The 16,552-nt window shown below is 53.5% G+C and overlaps 1 protein-coding gene across 2 annotated transcripts in view; it reads left to right on the top strand.

Annotated features, from left to right (window-relative positions):
* The window catches only part of PPARGC1B (PPARG coactivator 1 beta), a 114,631-nt gene that overhangs the window by 87,808 nt on the left and 10,271 nt on the right, over positions 1 to 16,552 (top strand). For both annotated transcript variants that reach the window (XM_032627126.1, XM_032627125.1), the window contains 7 exons: positions 2,997 to 3,113; positions 4,886 to 6,011; positions 6,943 to 6,979; positions 7,502 to 7,575; positions 8,724 to 9,507; positions 12,899 to 12,974; positions 15,000 to 15,121. In XM_032627126.1, the coding sequence (XP_032483017.1) occupies positions 2,997 to 3,113; positions 4,886 to 6,011; positions 6,943 to 6,979; positions 7,502 to 7,575; positions 8,724 to 9,507; positions 12,899 to 12,974; positions 15,000 to 15,121 (2,336 nt within the window). The remainder of the gene's footprint in view (positions 1 to 2,996; positions 3,114 to 4,885; positions 6,012 to 6,942; positions 6,980 to 7,501; positions 7,576 to 8,723; positions 9,508 to 12,898; positions 12,975 to 14,999; positions 15,122 to 16,552) is intronic.

The following is a 16,552-nucleotide window of genomic DNA, read 5'->3' as shown; positions in this document are numbered from 1 at the left end:
CGTGCATCACTGGCAAAGGTTCAGGGCAGCAGCCTGGACTGGCCATGGGAGGCCTCCCTGGGCTTCGCCTGCAACACTGTAGGCCCTTTGGGATTTCATGGATTGACGCTAAGTGTGTGTGAAACCCTTGAAATTAAATGTAAACATTTTCCTAAAGATTATGCTTACACAGTAAAAATGCAAGCAGGAAGTATGGATAGTTAAAAGCAAAACCTCCTTACCCATCTCATAATTGTTTTTTCCTACCTTAGAAGTAACCATGGTTACCGATCTGTTGTGTGACTTTCCTCTTCCACTTTTCTTTTTAACTACAAAAGGAAGCCTCCATTATATACTGCCCTGCACCTTGCTTTTCTCAAGTGAATTGTGTGTCTTGGGAACTCTTTCAAATGAGCAGAGGTATCTCTGTTTTATCCTTTTTGTTGGCTACATAGTGTTCCTTCATAAAGATGTACCATACTCTTTAAACCAGTTCCCTCGTTGGCAGATAGTACATTGTTTCGACTCCTTTATTGTTCTATGGCTTCAGTCTGTGTCCTGTTACTGGCCTTGGCCATTTGTAAGTGGATACATTCCTAGAAAAGGAATTCCTTGGTCGTAGGATATGTGGTTTTTCAGTTTAGACAAATACTTCCAGTTGGCCCTCCAAAGAGGTTGGACCGGTTCGTACTTCCACCAGCAAAAGTTAACTGCTACCTGAGTGTCCGTGGAATGTAGAAACGTACACATGGCATTGCAGGTTTCTAGGGAGAAGGTCTCAGCTTTTTCAGATTCCAAAGGGTTCCGGACCTCAGAAGTTGCTGAAAGCAGTTGCCCTTGACTCGGGCTTAGGGTGCCAGAAAGCCAGGTGTTCTGGCTTGTGAAGAACAGCTCATCTGTCTTGGGCTCCTCACCTTGACACTGTAGCTCCTAGGGGCTGGCGAGACTTAGCTGGAAAATCGGAGCCTGTTGGAGGTGGAAGGGGTCTTTGGTCGTGAAGAGTTAGAGCCGGACAGGCCCTTGGTGACCGTAAAGTGCGACTCTGGGGAAATTGAGGCCCAGCGAGGGGAGGGCCTCTCCCAGGGTCACACAGCAAGTTGGTGTGCCAGCAAGGACCAGAGCTCAGGTACTCTGACTCCTGGACCCCTTGCCCTGGTCCAGGACCCCTTGCCCTCTTTCCCGCTGCCTGCAAGTTCCCCAAAGCAGTGTGAAATATTTAGTAAGCACCTATGTGTGCCGGATACAAGCATATGTTCAGCCCCACATTGTGGCTCCTGCTGATAAGTGCTGTGCTTCCTTTCAGACTAGAATCAGACCTCCTGGGTTTGATTCCCAGCCCCACCAATGAATGCTTATGTGTCCCTTAGGCACCCAGCCTCTCTCTGACCCAGCTTCCTGGTCTGTAAGGTGGGGTTAATAATAGTGCTTATCTCAAAGGCGGTTGGGAGGAGTACAGCGGATTTATACATATAAAGAACTTAGAACAGTGCCTGGTACAAAGAAGTGTCTCAAAAAGTGCCATCTGAGTGACAGTCCCAGCACAACTGGTGGTGGTGGTCATGGAACAAGAGGAATTCTGTATAGGACTCTGGAGAGGGACCACCCTGGAAGAGGTAGAGAGTGACCCTTGCTGGTCACCGGTTGTTCCCTCTCATGCCTTAGACGGCACTTTTGTTTCAGGCACTGGGCTAGGCACACAGGAAACAGATTCACCATTGAGACTCCCCGCATACCAACAGAGTTCTAGAAAGGCCCTGAGAATTTATACAGACACCCGGTTCTTAACCTGGAGACATGGGTCCCAGAGAGTCTACCTCTGGACTAATGGGGACCCGTGGACCTCTACATATATGTGTGTTTTTCTGAGGTCAGTAGCTTCTCTCATTCTTAGAGGGACCCCTGAGTCAAAAAAGACCCAATCATTTAGTCTACCTGCCCCTGTTTTATACACACACAGACACAGACACACACACACAGACACCACCCCCCACCACCACCCCCCACACACATACCCCCTACCTTGGAGAAACCAAGGCTGGTTTCTCCTAGTCCTTTCCCTCTTCCTCAAGGCTGGGAGAGGGAAAGGACTCGCCCAGGGTCTCACAGTGAGCTGGGATTGAACTGAATCAGGACTAGGCCCCTTGCCTCTGGTCTAAGAATCTTTTCCTGTCCATGCCAGAGAATCACAGATGTGTGTGTTGGTCTGGGGTCGAGGTAGGGTGGTGTGGCTCATCCAGCTCCTAGGGGAGTGGGGAGTGACCTTTACTTTGGTCCCCAGGCCTTTGGCAATCCTCCTGGGGGTCATGTCCCTTGAGGAAACACTTGACGCTGTAGCAAAAGCCCATCATGTTTCTTGACTTGTTCTCAAGCTTGGCTGTGGTAGGATCCCTGGTGAAACCCCCAGGCGTACTCAGCTCCCTGCTTTCTTGGCTGGGATACACTGAGCACTTTTCCTCCGGGTACAGAAGCTCAGCAACTTTTATAGAAAATTTAGAAAAGCCAGACAAGCTTAAGCAGCTTCCACTTGTGTGAAAACAGCTGGCTGGGTTGGAAGTGATGTGTATATATATATTCCTGTATGATTGAATCCCACCTCATGAAAGGTCACAGAAAGTGGTGTATGTGTACTACGAGTATATGCAGAATGTCCCAATCAAGTGTGTGCATCATATTTCAACAGTAAGATGGGTAGACATCACCCAACATCTGTCTGGGTTTCTCAAGATCACAGATATTCCTCTTAGGTTATTAACTCTCAAAAGGACTTACATTTTATCGGGATGCCTGTATGGGTTTGGGATTGTTAGACCACCTGCTTTCTGTACTTAATATATTGGGAACATATTCTGGGTCATTAAGTGCCCTTCCTGTGTTCCACCATGGCCCTGTGATGTTGGGGTCAGGGTGTGGTTGGTCCTGAGGGGCTGGCTCCGGGCCAGGCTTCTCCCTGAGGTGCACTTCCCCTGTCTCTGGCTGCAGCTCATCCCCGGCTCCTCTCCTCTCTGTTCCTCCCACAGCTGCAGAAACTCCTTCTCACCACGTCCTACCCAGCCTCGACCTCGGACAGCCAGAAGGAAGGGACCTCCTGGCGCCAGGCAGGCCTCAGGTCTAGAAGTCAGCGGCCTTGGGTCAAGGTATTTCTGCACATGCCCCCAGACCCACCCAGGCCTCTGGGGGTCTCTGGGGAGGGCGGTGTGTACCTTTCCGCTCTTGTTAGAGGCCATCAAGTTCAGTCCACTTCCAGCTTCCCTCTTTGCTCATCACACAACCCTTGTCGCTGATATGCTGGGCACTGCTTGAGACCTAGGCCAGTCTGGGCTTCTAGAAAGAGCCTTGGGCTCGCTCATGTGCACTTGACCCTTGAACAACGTGGGTTTGAACTGTACGGGGCCACTTCCACGTGGATTTTTTTCCAGTAGTAAATACTACAGTACTGCAGGATCCACAGTTGTTGAATCCACAGATGCAGAGGAACCGTGGCCGCTGAGGGCTGACTAGAAGTCATATGTGAATTTCCCACCACGCACGCGGCTGTTCTACCCCCCGCGACCCCCACATTGTTCAAGAGTCAACTGTACCTCAGTGTTCCAGGCACTGTGTTAGTTGTTGGGTTAGAGCAGGGACGAGGAGGACATGGCCTGCCCTCAGGAAGCTTATGCTAATGAGTTGACGGAAGGAAACATAAGGTCCTCACTGGCACCATGGAGGCCATAAGGAGTTTGCATTTCTCTTTGTGGGGAGCCATCGGAGAGCTGAAAACTCTATCTTGAGCACCCAGGAGGGAAGCAAGTCCCTTTTCCTCCTTGGGCTCTGTCTTCTGAGACTTCCAAGGAGAGGTTTCAGAGGTAATTTCCCAGCGTTCCTGTTACTCAAAGCCTGCACCCAGCCCTCCCCTCTTGTCCCCAGACACTGCTGCAGGGGACTGCTGCGGACAGTCCCACCCTTGGGGCAGAATCAGGATGGCATCTTCCTCAGACAGTGGCTCTGTAGGAGTCTGTCCCCTGCCTGGGCTCCCCTGGTGGGTGGACCCTGTCCCTGTGCCCCCTCCCTACTTGTCCTGGCTGACCTCCCAAAACAGAGGTCCATCCCTCATGTTCCATTCTGTCAACAGGGCAGCAGCTAAGCTCCTTCCTGAGCCAGCCTGCCCTCTGGAGTGCTAGGGGGCACACCAGGGGCGTGAGACACCCTTGACAGCCAGTCCGGCCCCAGCAAAGAGACATTTGCACTGGGAGCAAAGGCCCTGTGTGGACCAGTGGGGGCAGATAAGGCTGGAGACAGCGGTCGGGTGGGGCTACATTGCAGAGCACCCCTGGCCAGGGGGCCTCCCCTTTACCCCACGGGTACTGGGAAGATACTGAATTGTTCTTTTTCTTTTTCTTTTTTTAACAGCTTTATGGAGGTGCCACTTATATACCATAAAAGGCACCTGTTTTAAAAGTATGATTCAGTGATTTTTAGTAAATTTACAGAGTCGTGCAGCCACGACCACAATCCAGTTTTAGAACGTTTCCATCATCCCAGGAAGATCCCCAGTGTCCCTGTTTACAGTTAATCCCTGTTCCCACGCCCAGCCCCAGGCAACCACTAATGTACTTCCTGGCACTCTCTCTGAAGGCTCCGCGCAGGGGAGTGGGGTAGTCAGAGCAGGGCTTTGGCAGTAAATCTAGAAAAGGTGAAATCCATAGCTAGGAGACCTGTTAGGAGGCTGGCCATTCCTTCATTCCTCATCCCCTGAGCGCTGCTAAGTGCCAGGCTCTGTGCTGGAAGCTGGGGATGAAGTGGTGAAACCTGGCAATTCTGACGATCCAGGTGAGACACGCTGGGCCTCGCCAGTGGCTGCAGGGGTGGGCAGCGGGGAGAAACAGTGTGGGTCTCCTTCCTCACTCTGGCCTCTTTTCCTCTCCAGATGGACAGCGCCCAAGACAGGAAGGCCCCCATGATGCAGTCTCAGACCCGGAGTTGCACAGAGCTGCATAAGCACCTCACCTCGGTGCCGTCCTGCCCCCGGGCTAAAGCTCGCTCCCCTGATAGGGTCCTCCAGCCACCACCACCCCTGAGTCCCTGGGTCCCTGCCAAGGAGGATGAGGAGGGGGGTGAGGACTGCCCGAGTCCCCAGCCGGCTCCAGCCTCTCCCTGGGACTCCCCAGCACCGGGCAGGGCAGACCCTGGCGCCCAGGTGTCCCAGGAGGACATGCAGGCCATGGTGCAGCTCATTCGCTACATGCACACCTACTGCCTTCCCCAGAGGAAGCTGCCCGCACAGGCCCCAGAGCCAGACCCCCAGCCCTGCAGCAGCCCCGCCAAGCAGGTCAGACCCCGGCCTCGGTGCCAGCACCCTTCCAAAGCCACCTGGGCTGAGTTCTCCATCCTGAGGGAACTTCTGGCTCAAGATATCCTCTGTGATGTCAGCAAACCCTACCGCCTGGCCACGCCTGTCTACGCCTCCCTCACACCCCGGGCCCGGCCCAGGCCCAAAGACAGCCAGGCCTCTGCGGGCCACCCCTCCCCCGTGGAGGAGGTGCGGGTCGCGGCTTCACCCCAGAGCTCGGGGCCCAGACCTAGCCTGCGCCCGCTGCGGCTGGAGGTGAAAGGGCACATCAGCCGGTTGGCCAGGCTGCAGCCTGAGGAGGAAGATGAGGAAGAGGAGGAGGAAGAAGAAGAAAAAGAGGAAGAGGAGTGGGGCCGGAAAAGGCCGGGCCGGGGCCTGCCGGGAACCAAGCTGGGGAGGAAGCAGGAGAGCTCTGTGTGCCCCGTGCGGCGTTCCAGGAGACTGAACCCGGAGCTGGGCCCCTGGCTGATGTTCACCGATGAGCCCATGGTCCCCGCGGAGCCCCAAGGGGCTCTGCCCTCGCTGCGCCTGGCCCCTGAGGCCTACCACGTGGAGGGGGAGCTGGGCAGCCCTGCAGACGAGGACAGTGGCCAAGACCAGCAGCTCCGACGGGGACCCCAGATCCCAGCTCTGGAGAGCCCCTGTGAGAGCGGGTGTGGGGACACCGACGAGGACCCCAGTTGTCCGCAGCTCTCTTCTGGAGGTAGTCGGAGTTGGTGGTCCGAGAGAGGGGGCAGGGCCAGGGTGTGGCAGACCCCACTGCCCGGGAGCCAGGAGCCCTGGGTTGGGCAAATCCCTCTCCCTCTCTGTCTCTCAGCTTCCCTTCCTGTGCAGTAGGCTCGTTGGGCAGATCTTCAGGAACCTCCTACCCATCTCTGAGTTTCTCATCATGCATGGGCCAGGTGTCCTTAATGAACGAGCAGCAAGATGCCTGCCTTCTTGGGGCTTGGGTTTCAGTGGGGGAGACAGGCAGTCAAAAAGTGGGCAAGAAAGGAAAAGTGATGACAAATTGTGATAAGTGCTCTAAAGAAGACTCCCTGGGTAGCATTGTGATGGAGGGTGTGAGTCTATAAATTCAGCTCCACAGTGAAGTGGCATTTTAAATGATAACAATAGTGGGGATAATAATACAGCAGTTATCTGTTAAGCACTTGCTATGCCAGGCTTGGTCTAAGACTTGACACGGATTATCCCCATTGATCCTCACAGGAAGCCCGTGTGGTGGGTGCTGTTATAATTCCCATTTTAAGACACAGAAACAAAGGCACAGAGATAGCTAATGGTCGGTTCAGCGAGTTACTCCTGCATCTGTCTGGGGCAGAGCCCACAGCCACTACTAGCCTTGGAAGCTGGAACGCTTCACCATTATGCTACACTGATTGGCCAGAAGGGGTCGCCCTGGTTCCCATCAACTCTGCAGAATCAGTAGATCCGCCAGCTGTTAATGTTGCTGAGTCTGGGGGAATGAAGGTGGATTTGAGTTGTTCCCGACAGTCCCTAAAAGTGGCAGAGGCTTTTGGGTCACACGCCTGAAAGAAGCTGTGCTTGGTACCGATGAAGTTCAGAGGGAAACATCTGCTAGCCACGCCATGTTGGGAAAAATCTTATTTTTTTCTTTTTTGTCTTCTTTTCAGACTCTCCCAGGTGCCTCATGCTGGCCTTGTCGCAAAGGTAGATTTTTAGAAATTGTTGGTTTATGACTCCAGGAGACCTTATCTGGTTGGGTGTAGGGTGGTTCATCGGCCCCTAAGCCTGGTCCTTGTCCCCACACCCCTGCCCTCATTGCCATATGGGACTCTTAGGATCTGGGCTCCCTTGAAAGGGAGTTTGTTTTTAGAAGCAGGCCCAGGGGAAAGATGGAGAATTTCATGGGGAAAAGTTGACAGTGCTGTGTGGCTTTGGGCAAGTGTCTTCTCCTCTCTGGGCCTCAGGTGTTCCATCATAAAATAAGGAGGCTGACAATGCTTGTCCTGTCTCCACCTCCCTCAAGTCTCTCCCATGTCTCCTTGAAAGAGCTGTACAGCTTTGATTTCCTCCAACAACCAGGAGAGAGTTCCCCTGAAAATTCTCCCCAGGCATCGCTTTCGTGGGCAGCAGAACCAGGGTCTGGCACAATGTCCCCTTGCCTTCCTGCCATGCTCGGGGAGGTGGAGCCTGCTGCTGACTGACTTCTCTCCTTCCTGTGCTCCCCAGCCCCACTGGCGACCCTCCTTTTGGCAAGAAGAGCTTCGAGCAGACCTTGACAGTGGAGCTCTGTGGCACAGCAGGTGAGCCAGGGGCTCAGCTGGTGGGGTGCCCTTGGGGACGCAGCCCCTCGGGCAGTTAGGGAGTACCCCATCAAGCCTTCCTTGCCACCGCTGCACAGGCTACGCCGGGTCTTGAGCTACACATTGAGGGCGTTATAAGGAGAGTCAGGGCCCAGGTTCAGCTATTTAGCTGCCAACAGTCGGCACATGATCTAACATGAAAAGAGACACGTGTCTTCCCCTGAAGGAGCCCACAGTCTTATGTGGGCGACAGACTCACACCATGACAAGTACTGTTTGATATGCGCTTGTTCCAAAGACCGTGCAAGAGCTCTGGGAGCACAGAGGAAGGGGAAGAGTGGGGAGGGGCAGGATGTGGCCTGAGAAGATTTACAAAGTACCCAGAGCAGCAGGCATTTGAGCTAGGCTTGCAGGGTGCATGGAAGCTGGAGAGACAAAAAAAAAAAAAGGGAAGGGTATCCCCGGCCACAGAATTGGCACGAGCAGAGGCACAGAGGAGCGGCAGTATAGGTGCATCAGAGGAGACTGGCCACCCGGTGTTGCTCTGTGGCAGAACTGGGGGGTCAGGCAAACACAACCACCAAAGGCTGAGAGGAATGCCAGGCCGAAGGGGTTCGTCTAGATCCTGTGGGCTTCGGGAGCACCAGAAAGGAAGAGCTCTCTGGCTGATGCCCGGGGGACGATGGAGTCCAAGGTCAGTTGCAGAACCACTGAGGTCACTGTGGTGGTCAAATCCAGGTGGGAGATGTTACCTATGGTACCTGCCCCCTCTGCACCCTGGGAGACTTAAGAGGCATTTGGAACGAACAGTGGGAGGGCTCGTGGAATGATTGGGTATGGAGCAGGAAGAGAGATCTTGGATGATCTGGAGGCTTTGGCTACCGTTGCCAGACTACAGAAGGGATGGCAAAGGGCTTTCATCACATGCCAGCTCTGAAAAATTACTGATGGACTGTGTGAGAAGGAGTCCCAGGCTACGTCCAGGCTCAGTCCGCAGTGCGGTAATCGATTAGTGATGCCTGCCATCCATTGGCTCTGGGGAGTGGTGCCATATATGCTACTTCCCTGCCATCCCAAACTAGGGTTTCAGTGTTCCTTGGAGAAGTGATCTGTCTCTGCCTCACATGTGTTTCCTCTTGCTTGGATAGGACTCACTCCACCCACCACGCCTCCGTACAAGCCCACAGAGGAAGACCCTTTCAAGCCAGACATCAAGCACAGCCCAGGCAAAGACATAGCTCCCACCCCGGAGGTTCCCCAGCTCGGGGCCGCCGCAGAGGCTGCCCGCAAGCTGCCAAAGAAGCACCCAGAGCGGAGCGAGCTCCTGTCCCACCTGCGGCATGCCGCAGCCCAGCCAGCCTCCCAGGCTGGTCAGAAGCGCCCCTTCTCCTATTCCTTTGGAGACCACGACTACTGCCAGGTGCTCAAGCCAGATGGCGCCCTGCAGAGGAAGGTGTTGAGGTCCTGGGAGCCATCTGGGGTCCACCTTGAGGACTGGCCCCAGCAAGGGGCCCTGCGGGCTGAGGCACAGGCCTCTGGCAGGGAGGAAGACGGGAGCTGTGATGTCGGTGCCCCCACCAAGGACAGTACGCTGCTGAGAGACCACGAGATCCGCGCCAGCCTCACCAAGCACTTTGGCCTCCTGGAGACAGCCTTGGAGGATGAAGACCTGGCCTCCTGCAAGAGCCCCGAATACGACACCGTCTTTGAGGACAGCAGCAGCAGCAGTGGCGAGAGCAACTTCCTCCTAGAGGAGGACGACGAGGAGGAGGATGATGAAGAGGACTCAGGGGTCAGTCCCCCTCGCTCTGACCACTGCCCATACCAGAGCCCACCAGGCAAGGTCAGCCGGCAGCTCTGTTCCCGCAGCCGCTCCAGCTCTGGCTCCTCGTCCTGCCGCTCCCGGTCACCAGCCACGCGACGGACCTTCAGGTATGGATAGACGGGTGGCCTCAGATTGGGTGGTGGACCCCTGAGGACCCCCCAGTTTCAGGGTGTCAGGGGAGAGAGGAGCCCTGAAACTGGGGCTGCGTCTCCCTGTGTGGTCAGTGTCCTGGTCGGAGGCCCTGGAGGTGGACTCCTTGGGGAGTTGTGGGCAAGTCCTGTATCCAGGCAAAGCCTGCTGTGTGGCAGTCAGGAGTGGCCCAAATCTCCTGGCCTCGGGGGAGGAAGAAAACTCACTTTCTGGCCTATTGTGGCCTGATATCCAAATGAACTTGCCCCTCATTCATCTGTTTCTGTTTTTTTTTTTTTTTTTTTTGCGGTACGCGGGCCTCTCACTGTTGTGGCCTCTCCTGTTGCGGAGCACAGGCTGTGGACGCGAAGGCTCAGCGGCCATGGCTCACGGACCTAGCCGCTCTGCGGCATGTGGGATCTTCCTGGACCGGGGCACGAACCCGTGTCCCCTGCATCGGCAGGCGGACTCTCAACCACTGTGCCACCAGGGAAGCCCCTGTTTCTGTTTTTATATTTGTAAAATGGTTAGGTTTTTGTGTAAACATATACAGTTAACCCTTGAACAAGGCGAGGGTTAGGGGCACCAATCCTCCCTACAGTCAAAAATCCCGTGTAATTTATAGCCGGCCCTCCTTATCCGAGGTTCCTTCGTATCTGCAGATTCGACAACTGCCGACAGTGTAGTACTGTCGTATTTACTGTTGAAAAAAATCCCAGTGTAAGGGGATCCACAGAGCTCACATCCATGTTGTTCAAGGGTCAATATACCCACACAGTGTAATACCTATGTGATGTTTACATGTGAAAGAAAGATCAGCATAATTCTAATCTATGTTCAAAAAAAAAAATACCGGGATTTAAAGCAGTGATAAGGTTTATTCCCATTTCTCCGTGCTGCTGAGTTGTACAGTGTCTTCCGGCAGTCAGCCGCCCCCGTGGGAGCTCTTTTACCTTCGCACAGGGATGATGTGTCATGAGCCTGTTTGCTCGTACCATCTTTGCTCACTGAACCGGACTGTAGAAGGAGCTGGTCCAGAATTCCGTGGGGGGCTGGGCAGAAAGAATGGAAGTTTGGCATATTTTGGTGGAGATAGATTGCTTCTCTCCCTGCTCACAGCAGGACCTGGCTCTTACTGAGGGAGGCCTGAGGAGGGTGGGTGCAGGTCCCAAACCCTCTGCCCGAGATGCACCTGAGTGACCACCAGATGGTGCTCTTGGGTCCGGAGCAGTGCAGAGTCACCAGGAGGCCTTGTTACCACTCAGATGGCAGGGCCCCACCTCCTGAATGTCTGGTTTTGTAGGTCTGGGGGTGGAGGTGGAGAATTTGCATTTGTAACAAGTTCCCAGGGAGTGATGACGTTGCCAGAGTGCCATGCTCTGAGAAGCAGAATTCAGGTAATAGAAAGATACCTTTTCTTAGGAAAATTCTGCTTTATATTTCCTTATCTATGCCAGTAGCTCTTAACTGAAAATCTGATTAAAAGCAAAGCTTCCTTTCCCCATTAAAATGAGCATAGACGTCTAACTGAGCATTCAATTTTAGGGGATTTGTGGACTCCCCAGACACTAACGTGCTGAAGCCCTGAACTATCTGTCACTCGAAATGAGCTTATTTTGAGCAATTTCTCTAAAAGCCCTTCTACGTAATAAGCCAGGACGATCAGTCAGAGCCATCTTCCGTCAGATCTCTCTGAGCCCTCCTTCCAGCTCCGTTCTCCCTTCTCCAGTGGTCGCTGTGAGCTAGCCCACCTGTGTTCTCATTAGGCGGTTTCCTCTGCTTAGAAGCGGCTACGGTTCTTGTCCTGTTGAAGCGCATCCCCCAAGGCAGGAGCTGGAGTTTCTCGGCCTCCTTCCCCTCCTGAGCTGTTCAGGGCCTGTACCCATGGGCTTGTCTGCAAAGAGTTGGGGGCCTCTCTAGAAACCCCCATGGATTCTCCTTTTCCTCTTCTCCCTTTTGGGCCAAGTTCAGGGCTGGCTTTCTCTGCCACTGGAGAAAGTTAATTGGTTAACTTGGTTCCTGCTCAGCTGCCTGGCAGAGCTTGGTGGCTGGTAAACCTGAAAAACTAGTCATCAGTCTTCTCCAGACCGGCATTTCTTTACCTGTGCTTCTGCTACCAAACAACAGTCAACAGGAAGCACTTGGAGCTGGTTTAACAAGCCCTACAGCACCTTCCAGTCACTCTCAGTTCTTCGTGGGGGGAGGCTGCCGATTCCATTGCAAATGGATGATGATACTATTATTGTGTAGTGCTTTAAAGTTTGCAAGTCACATCCCTTTCTTTTACCCTATGTGAGCTTCACAGATGCACTTGGAGGGTGCGTCTGCCTCTTATCCCCATTTTATAGATGAGGAAGCTGAGGCTCAAAAATGTTCAATAGAAAAATATAGCCAGCAAGTATTGAGCTGTTCCTGGGCTAAGCATTTACGGGCATGTTCTGATCTGATCCTCCCAAATGGCCTAGGAGGCAAATACAATTGATTCTCCCTAGTTTACAGGTGAAGAACTGGAGCTGAGGTGGCTTAAGTAGCCAGCCCAAGGTCACCAGCAGGGAGGTGGTAGAGTCAGCATTGGAACGCTCTCTGACTCCGGAGCCCCTGCTCTCATCCTCTGCTTTATACCCAAGGACGCAGACAGCGTGTGGCAGAGTTGGGACTCACCCGTGCCCCACACGCCTTGCTGCTTCCACTCTAGCAGCCTGGTGCTCAGGAGGAGAAGGCAGTGTGCAGACAGTCAGGAGGGCGCAGGCGTGCGGCATCCAGGAGCCTCTCAGGCTGTGCATCTGGGCTGACTGGTCCCCTGACCCCCAGGGCCCGGAGGCTGTGATGGCTGCTGGGGCTGCTGCTTGGCCAGGCTCCAACCACTGGAGGGAGAGCAGTGTGGGTCTAGAATCAGCAGACCTCCCACTAGCTCTGGCTTCCTTACTTTTTAGCTTTGCGCGAATTTCATACTGAACCTGAGCCTCAGGGTTTTCATCTGGAAAGTGGGGAAACATGAGACCTCAGAGGATGGTTTTTTTTCTTCAGGTCAAATACCATAATGAAGCGAGAGGGCCTTTCCACCCCCGTTGGCATAGAAAGGTTCACAAGGGTTATGATTAGCAAAGTGGTGGTTCTCAGTGATCTCGTCCCAGAAGCTGGCAGAAGGTATGTGTCAGTCACGTGTTCAGACCCACAGGCGACCCTGGGCGGTCACCGCTGAGGGGGAAAGCCAGGCTCCCTCAGGAGGGCCTTCTCATAGTTCTGCCCTCACGAACGAGTCCGAAAGAAGCGGAGGAAGCACCCCTTGCCTCCTGAGCAAGTCCTTCCCCCGTCCCCCTGTGGTTCCTGCCGAGAGTGAGTGCCTCTGCTTTGCTTGTTCACTGACAGATGTGAGAGCAGAGGGTCGTGTTCAGACAGAACGCCAAGTGTCCGGCACACCAGGAAGCGGCGGGAAAAGGCCATTGTAAGTGAAATGGGGCCCCAGAGCCCAGAGTGAATGGGGATGAGCAGGGGCATCAGGAAGTGCTAGGGCTTCGTAGACCTGAAGCCCTTTGAGGTCATCTGTGGCCTGAAGGAGGTAGTTATATTTCTCTCATTTAAAAAAGCACAGGGGTCACCAAAGGACATCAAAGGTGTCACCGTGCAAAATGCAGCCAAGGGACTGGCTGGGAGGCGTGCAGTTGGTGGGCACGTAGGGCTCAGCGTCAGAGGCTTGACAGGGCCCGGGGGACAGGCGGTGATGGGGGAGCAGAGCCGGCCTTGCTTCCACTTCGGTGTGACCGTCAGTTGCTCCCCAGCTTCCCTGAGCCTCAGTTTACTCATCTGTACACAGGGTCCCCCGGTGCGATCGGGGCTAAGGGACCAAGAGAGACTGTCCCTTCCTCCTGATCCAGCTCCTTAATCTTCTCCCAGAGTTAGTTCACAGGCCAGGCTGTGCCTGGTGGACCCACTGCAAAGCACCCCGTAGGGAAAATTCATCAGGAAGCTGCGGCGAGGAGCTGGACTCATCTCCTCCATATCACTTAGAAAGGAGGGAAGGGAAAGTAAGACAGAAGCACGAACAGACCGACAGACTCTCACTGGATTGTCCACCTCCCCCCCAGCATGGTGCTTCGGGGAAGGGAACACATGAGGTATGCATACCCCAGAGGTACGCATGCAGCTGTCTCGAAGCAGGTACTTAAAACCATGTGGAGCGTCTTCCTGGAAACCATGTGTGACCATTCAGCAGTTGTGACGTGCCCTGTTCTAGGTGCTGGATGGCAAGAGTGAACGAGACAGACAAGGTCCCCACTTCCCATGGTTGGACCAGAAGGGAGAGAGAGACAACAGACTCATAAACAAATCAATAAACATTGTAATTACAGATTGGGAGGTGCACTATGAAGTTAATCACGTCATGACTAAAATGTCTGAAACAGTCGTGTTTTGACTGTGTGGGGCTGATGTATTTATATGGTCGTCTAGGAGGGGCATCTTCAAGGAGCTGGGCCCCACGAGATGAAAGGAGCCAATGAAGCAAAGATTCTGGAGGACAGTGGGGCAGAGGCAGGAAAGAGCCTTGTGAATTCAAGGTGCCGGAGGAGGCTGGGAGAGGACATTGCTACACGCAGCTGAACCTAGGCCATCCTAGGGAACGTGCACAGTTCCCGTGACCGTACAGCAGCGCCCTGCTGTGGACTGCGGGCCCTTGCTTTCCTCCCTGCCCTCAGTGGCGCAGAAGGGGATGGCTGGAGAACCACAGGCCTTAACCTGTTCCGGAGAAAGCCCATCTAAACCAGAACCTGGTGATTTTGCCCACAGGAGCACAGCTGGAGTTTCTCCAGCAAATCAAAGCCACTCTTCCGATAGCTGTGGCTTTAACTTCCAATCACAGACGGTAGAGGAGGAGGGGAGGTTCCAGCTGGGCTTCCCCTCTCCCCTCCCACTGCTGGGCAGTTCTAGGGGCCTGGTACCAAGCTCACCTGAAGGTCACCTCTTGGTCACAGTGTCTACACAGTACCCTGGCGAAACCAAAGATGATGGTGGCTCCAAGCCCTATGCCCCTGTCCCATTGCTTTTTTCCCAGCCCACTCTAACCCATAGAGACCTGGCCCCCTTTGCTCGTCCATTACCATCCTCGGACCTCCCCCACTACCAGAAAAAGTCAGACTCAAAACAAATACAGAAGCTACTCACTGTGCAGTTACATCCATAGTGACGGCTCCCTCTCCCGTCTGCGCCCAGTCTCTGCTCATTCCCTTCAAGTAAACAGCTGCTTCCTTTGGGGCCACTTCCCCATCCGATGCTAAACAGCCCCCTCCTCTCACAAGGCAGGTCCTCTGGGATAGCGACCGTCATTGTCCTCTCTGACTCCAGCCCCACCTGGTGTCACTCGCTTAGCCAAGTGCTGTGGACTGGGGACGAGGACTCCATGGGAGCCTGCCACCAAGGGGGCTCCAGGAAGCCAGGCAATGATGACGGGTCCCTCTGTGTCCCCCTCGGGCAGGGTGAAGGCCGCGTGGTGTACGTTCGAAATCTCTCCAGTGACATGAGCTCCCGTGAACTGAAGAGGCGCTTCGAGGTGTTTGGAGAGATTGTGGAGTGCCAGGTGCTCACGAGAAGCAAGAGGTGAGTCAGGCTCTCGCAGAGGAGGGGAGTGGAGGGCGCACAGAGGTTCCAGTTCAGGTCTGGAAGCATAAAAGATGCCTGAGAAGATTTGCAGAACAAATCTACTGCCATCGCAGGGGAAGGAAGGACTGGTAACCGTCATGCAACCCAGTAATAGCAGGGAACATGTACTGATAATTTGCTAAAGTGCGAGACAATTTCCATGCATTCTTTTTTTTTTTTTGCGTTACGCGGGCCTCTCACTGTTGTGGCCTCTCCCGTTGCGGAGCACAGGCTCCGGACGCACAGGCTCAGTGGCCATGGCTCACGGGCCCAGCCGCTCTGGGGCATGTGGGATCTTCCCGGACCGGGGCACGAACCCGTGTCCCCTGCATCAGTAGGCGGACTCCCAACCACTGCGCCACCAGGGAAGCCCTCCATGCATTCATTCTTTTGCTTAACTTCCCAACTTGCCTGTGATGTATGCACTCTTACTCTTTCTATTGCTCTCCTTTCTGGGGAGCTCAGACGAGTTAATTGAACAGCTACCTAGTGGCAGAGCCAGATCTGCAGCCCGTGTGTCAGCTTCTGGTTTTCCATCCTAGACCCTGGTACAGGGCTGCAAAAAGCTCCTGGTGGCTGAAGGCACACTTGCATTGCAGTCTTACTTCACTGCAAGCTCCACGCTGCTCCATCCCTCTGTTCCTCTGCAGCTGCGGCCCAGGTGTCTCACTCACCTGGGGAAGCAGTGTTTCATCTGTCAGGGGATCTGCAAGAATAGGTTGCGTATAAATGTACAACTTAGATGTCAAAGCTTTGTCGGTTTTGAAATAATTCTAAAGTATCTCCCATTATCCTTGCAAACTAAGTTATTAAAATTCTAATTTAATAATAATTTTTAAAAACTTCAGTGAGAAAATAGTTTCTGCATAAGGATCATTACACATCTCACATCCCTTAGGGTGGCTACAGAAAATAACAAGCGTTGGTGAGGATGTGGAGAAATTAGAACCTTGCGCACTATGGGTGGGAATATAAAAGGTGCAGCCGCTGTGGAAAACGGTATGGAGATTCCTTAAAAAATTAAACATAGAATCACCATTTTATCCAGCAATTCCTCTTCTGGGTATATAATCAAAAGAATTGAAAGGAAGATCTTGAAGAGATATTTGCACATCCCTGTTCATAGCACCATTATTCACAATAGCCAAGAGGTGAAAACAACCCAAGTGTCCATTGACAGATGAATGGATAAACAAAATGTATATGCATGCAGTGGAATATTAGTCAGTCTTCAAAAAGGATGGGCAGCAGTCCTGTCGCATGCTACAGCATAGATGAGCCTTGAGGATGTTATGCTAAGTGAAATAAGCCAGTCACAAAAAGACACATACTGTGTGATTCCACTTACATGAGGGATCTAAAGTAGTCGAATTCATAGAAGCAGAAAGT

Source organism: Phocoena sinus, chromosome 3 (genome assembly GCF_008692025.1).
Source record: "Phocoena sinus isolate mPhoSin1 chromosome 3, mPhoSin1.pri, whole genome shotgun sequence".
NCBI classification, from domain to species: domain Eukaryota; kingdom Metazoa; phylum Chordata; class Mammalia; order Artiodactyla; family Phocoenidae; genus Phocoena; species Phocoena sinus.
The sequence above is the reverse complement of the archived record's forward strand: the minus strand, read 5'-3'. Positions and strand labels throughout refer to the sequence as shown.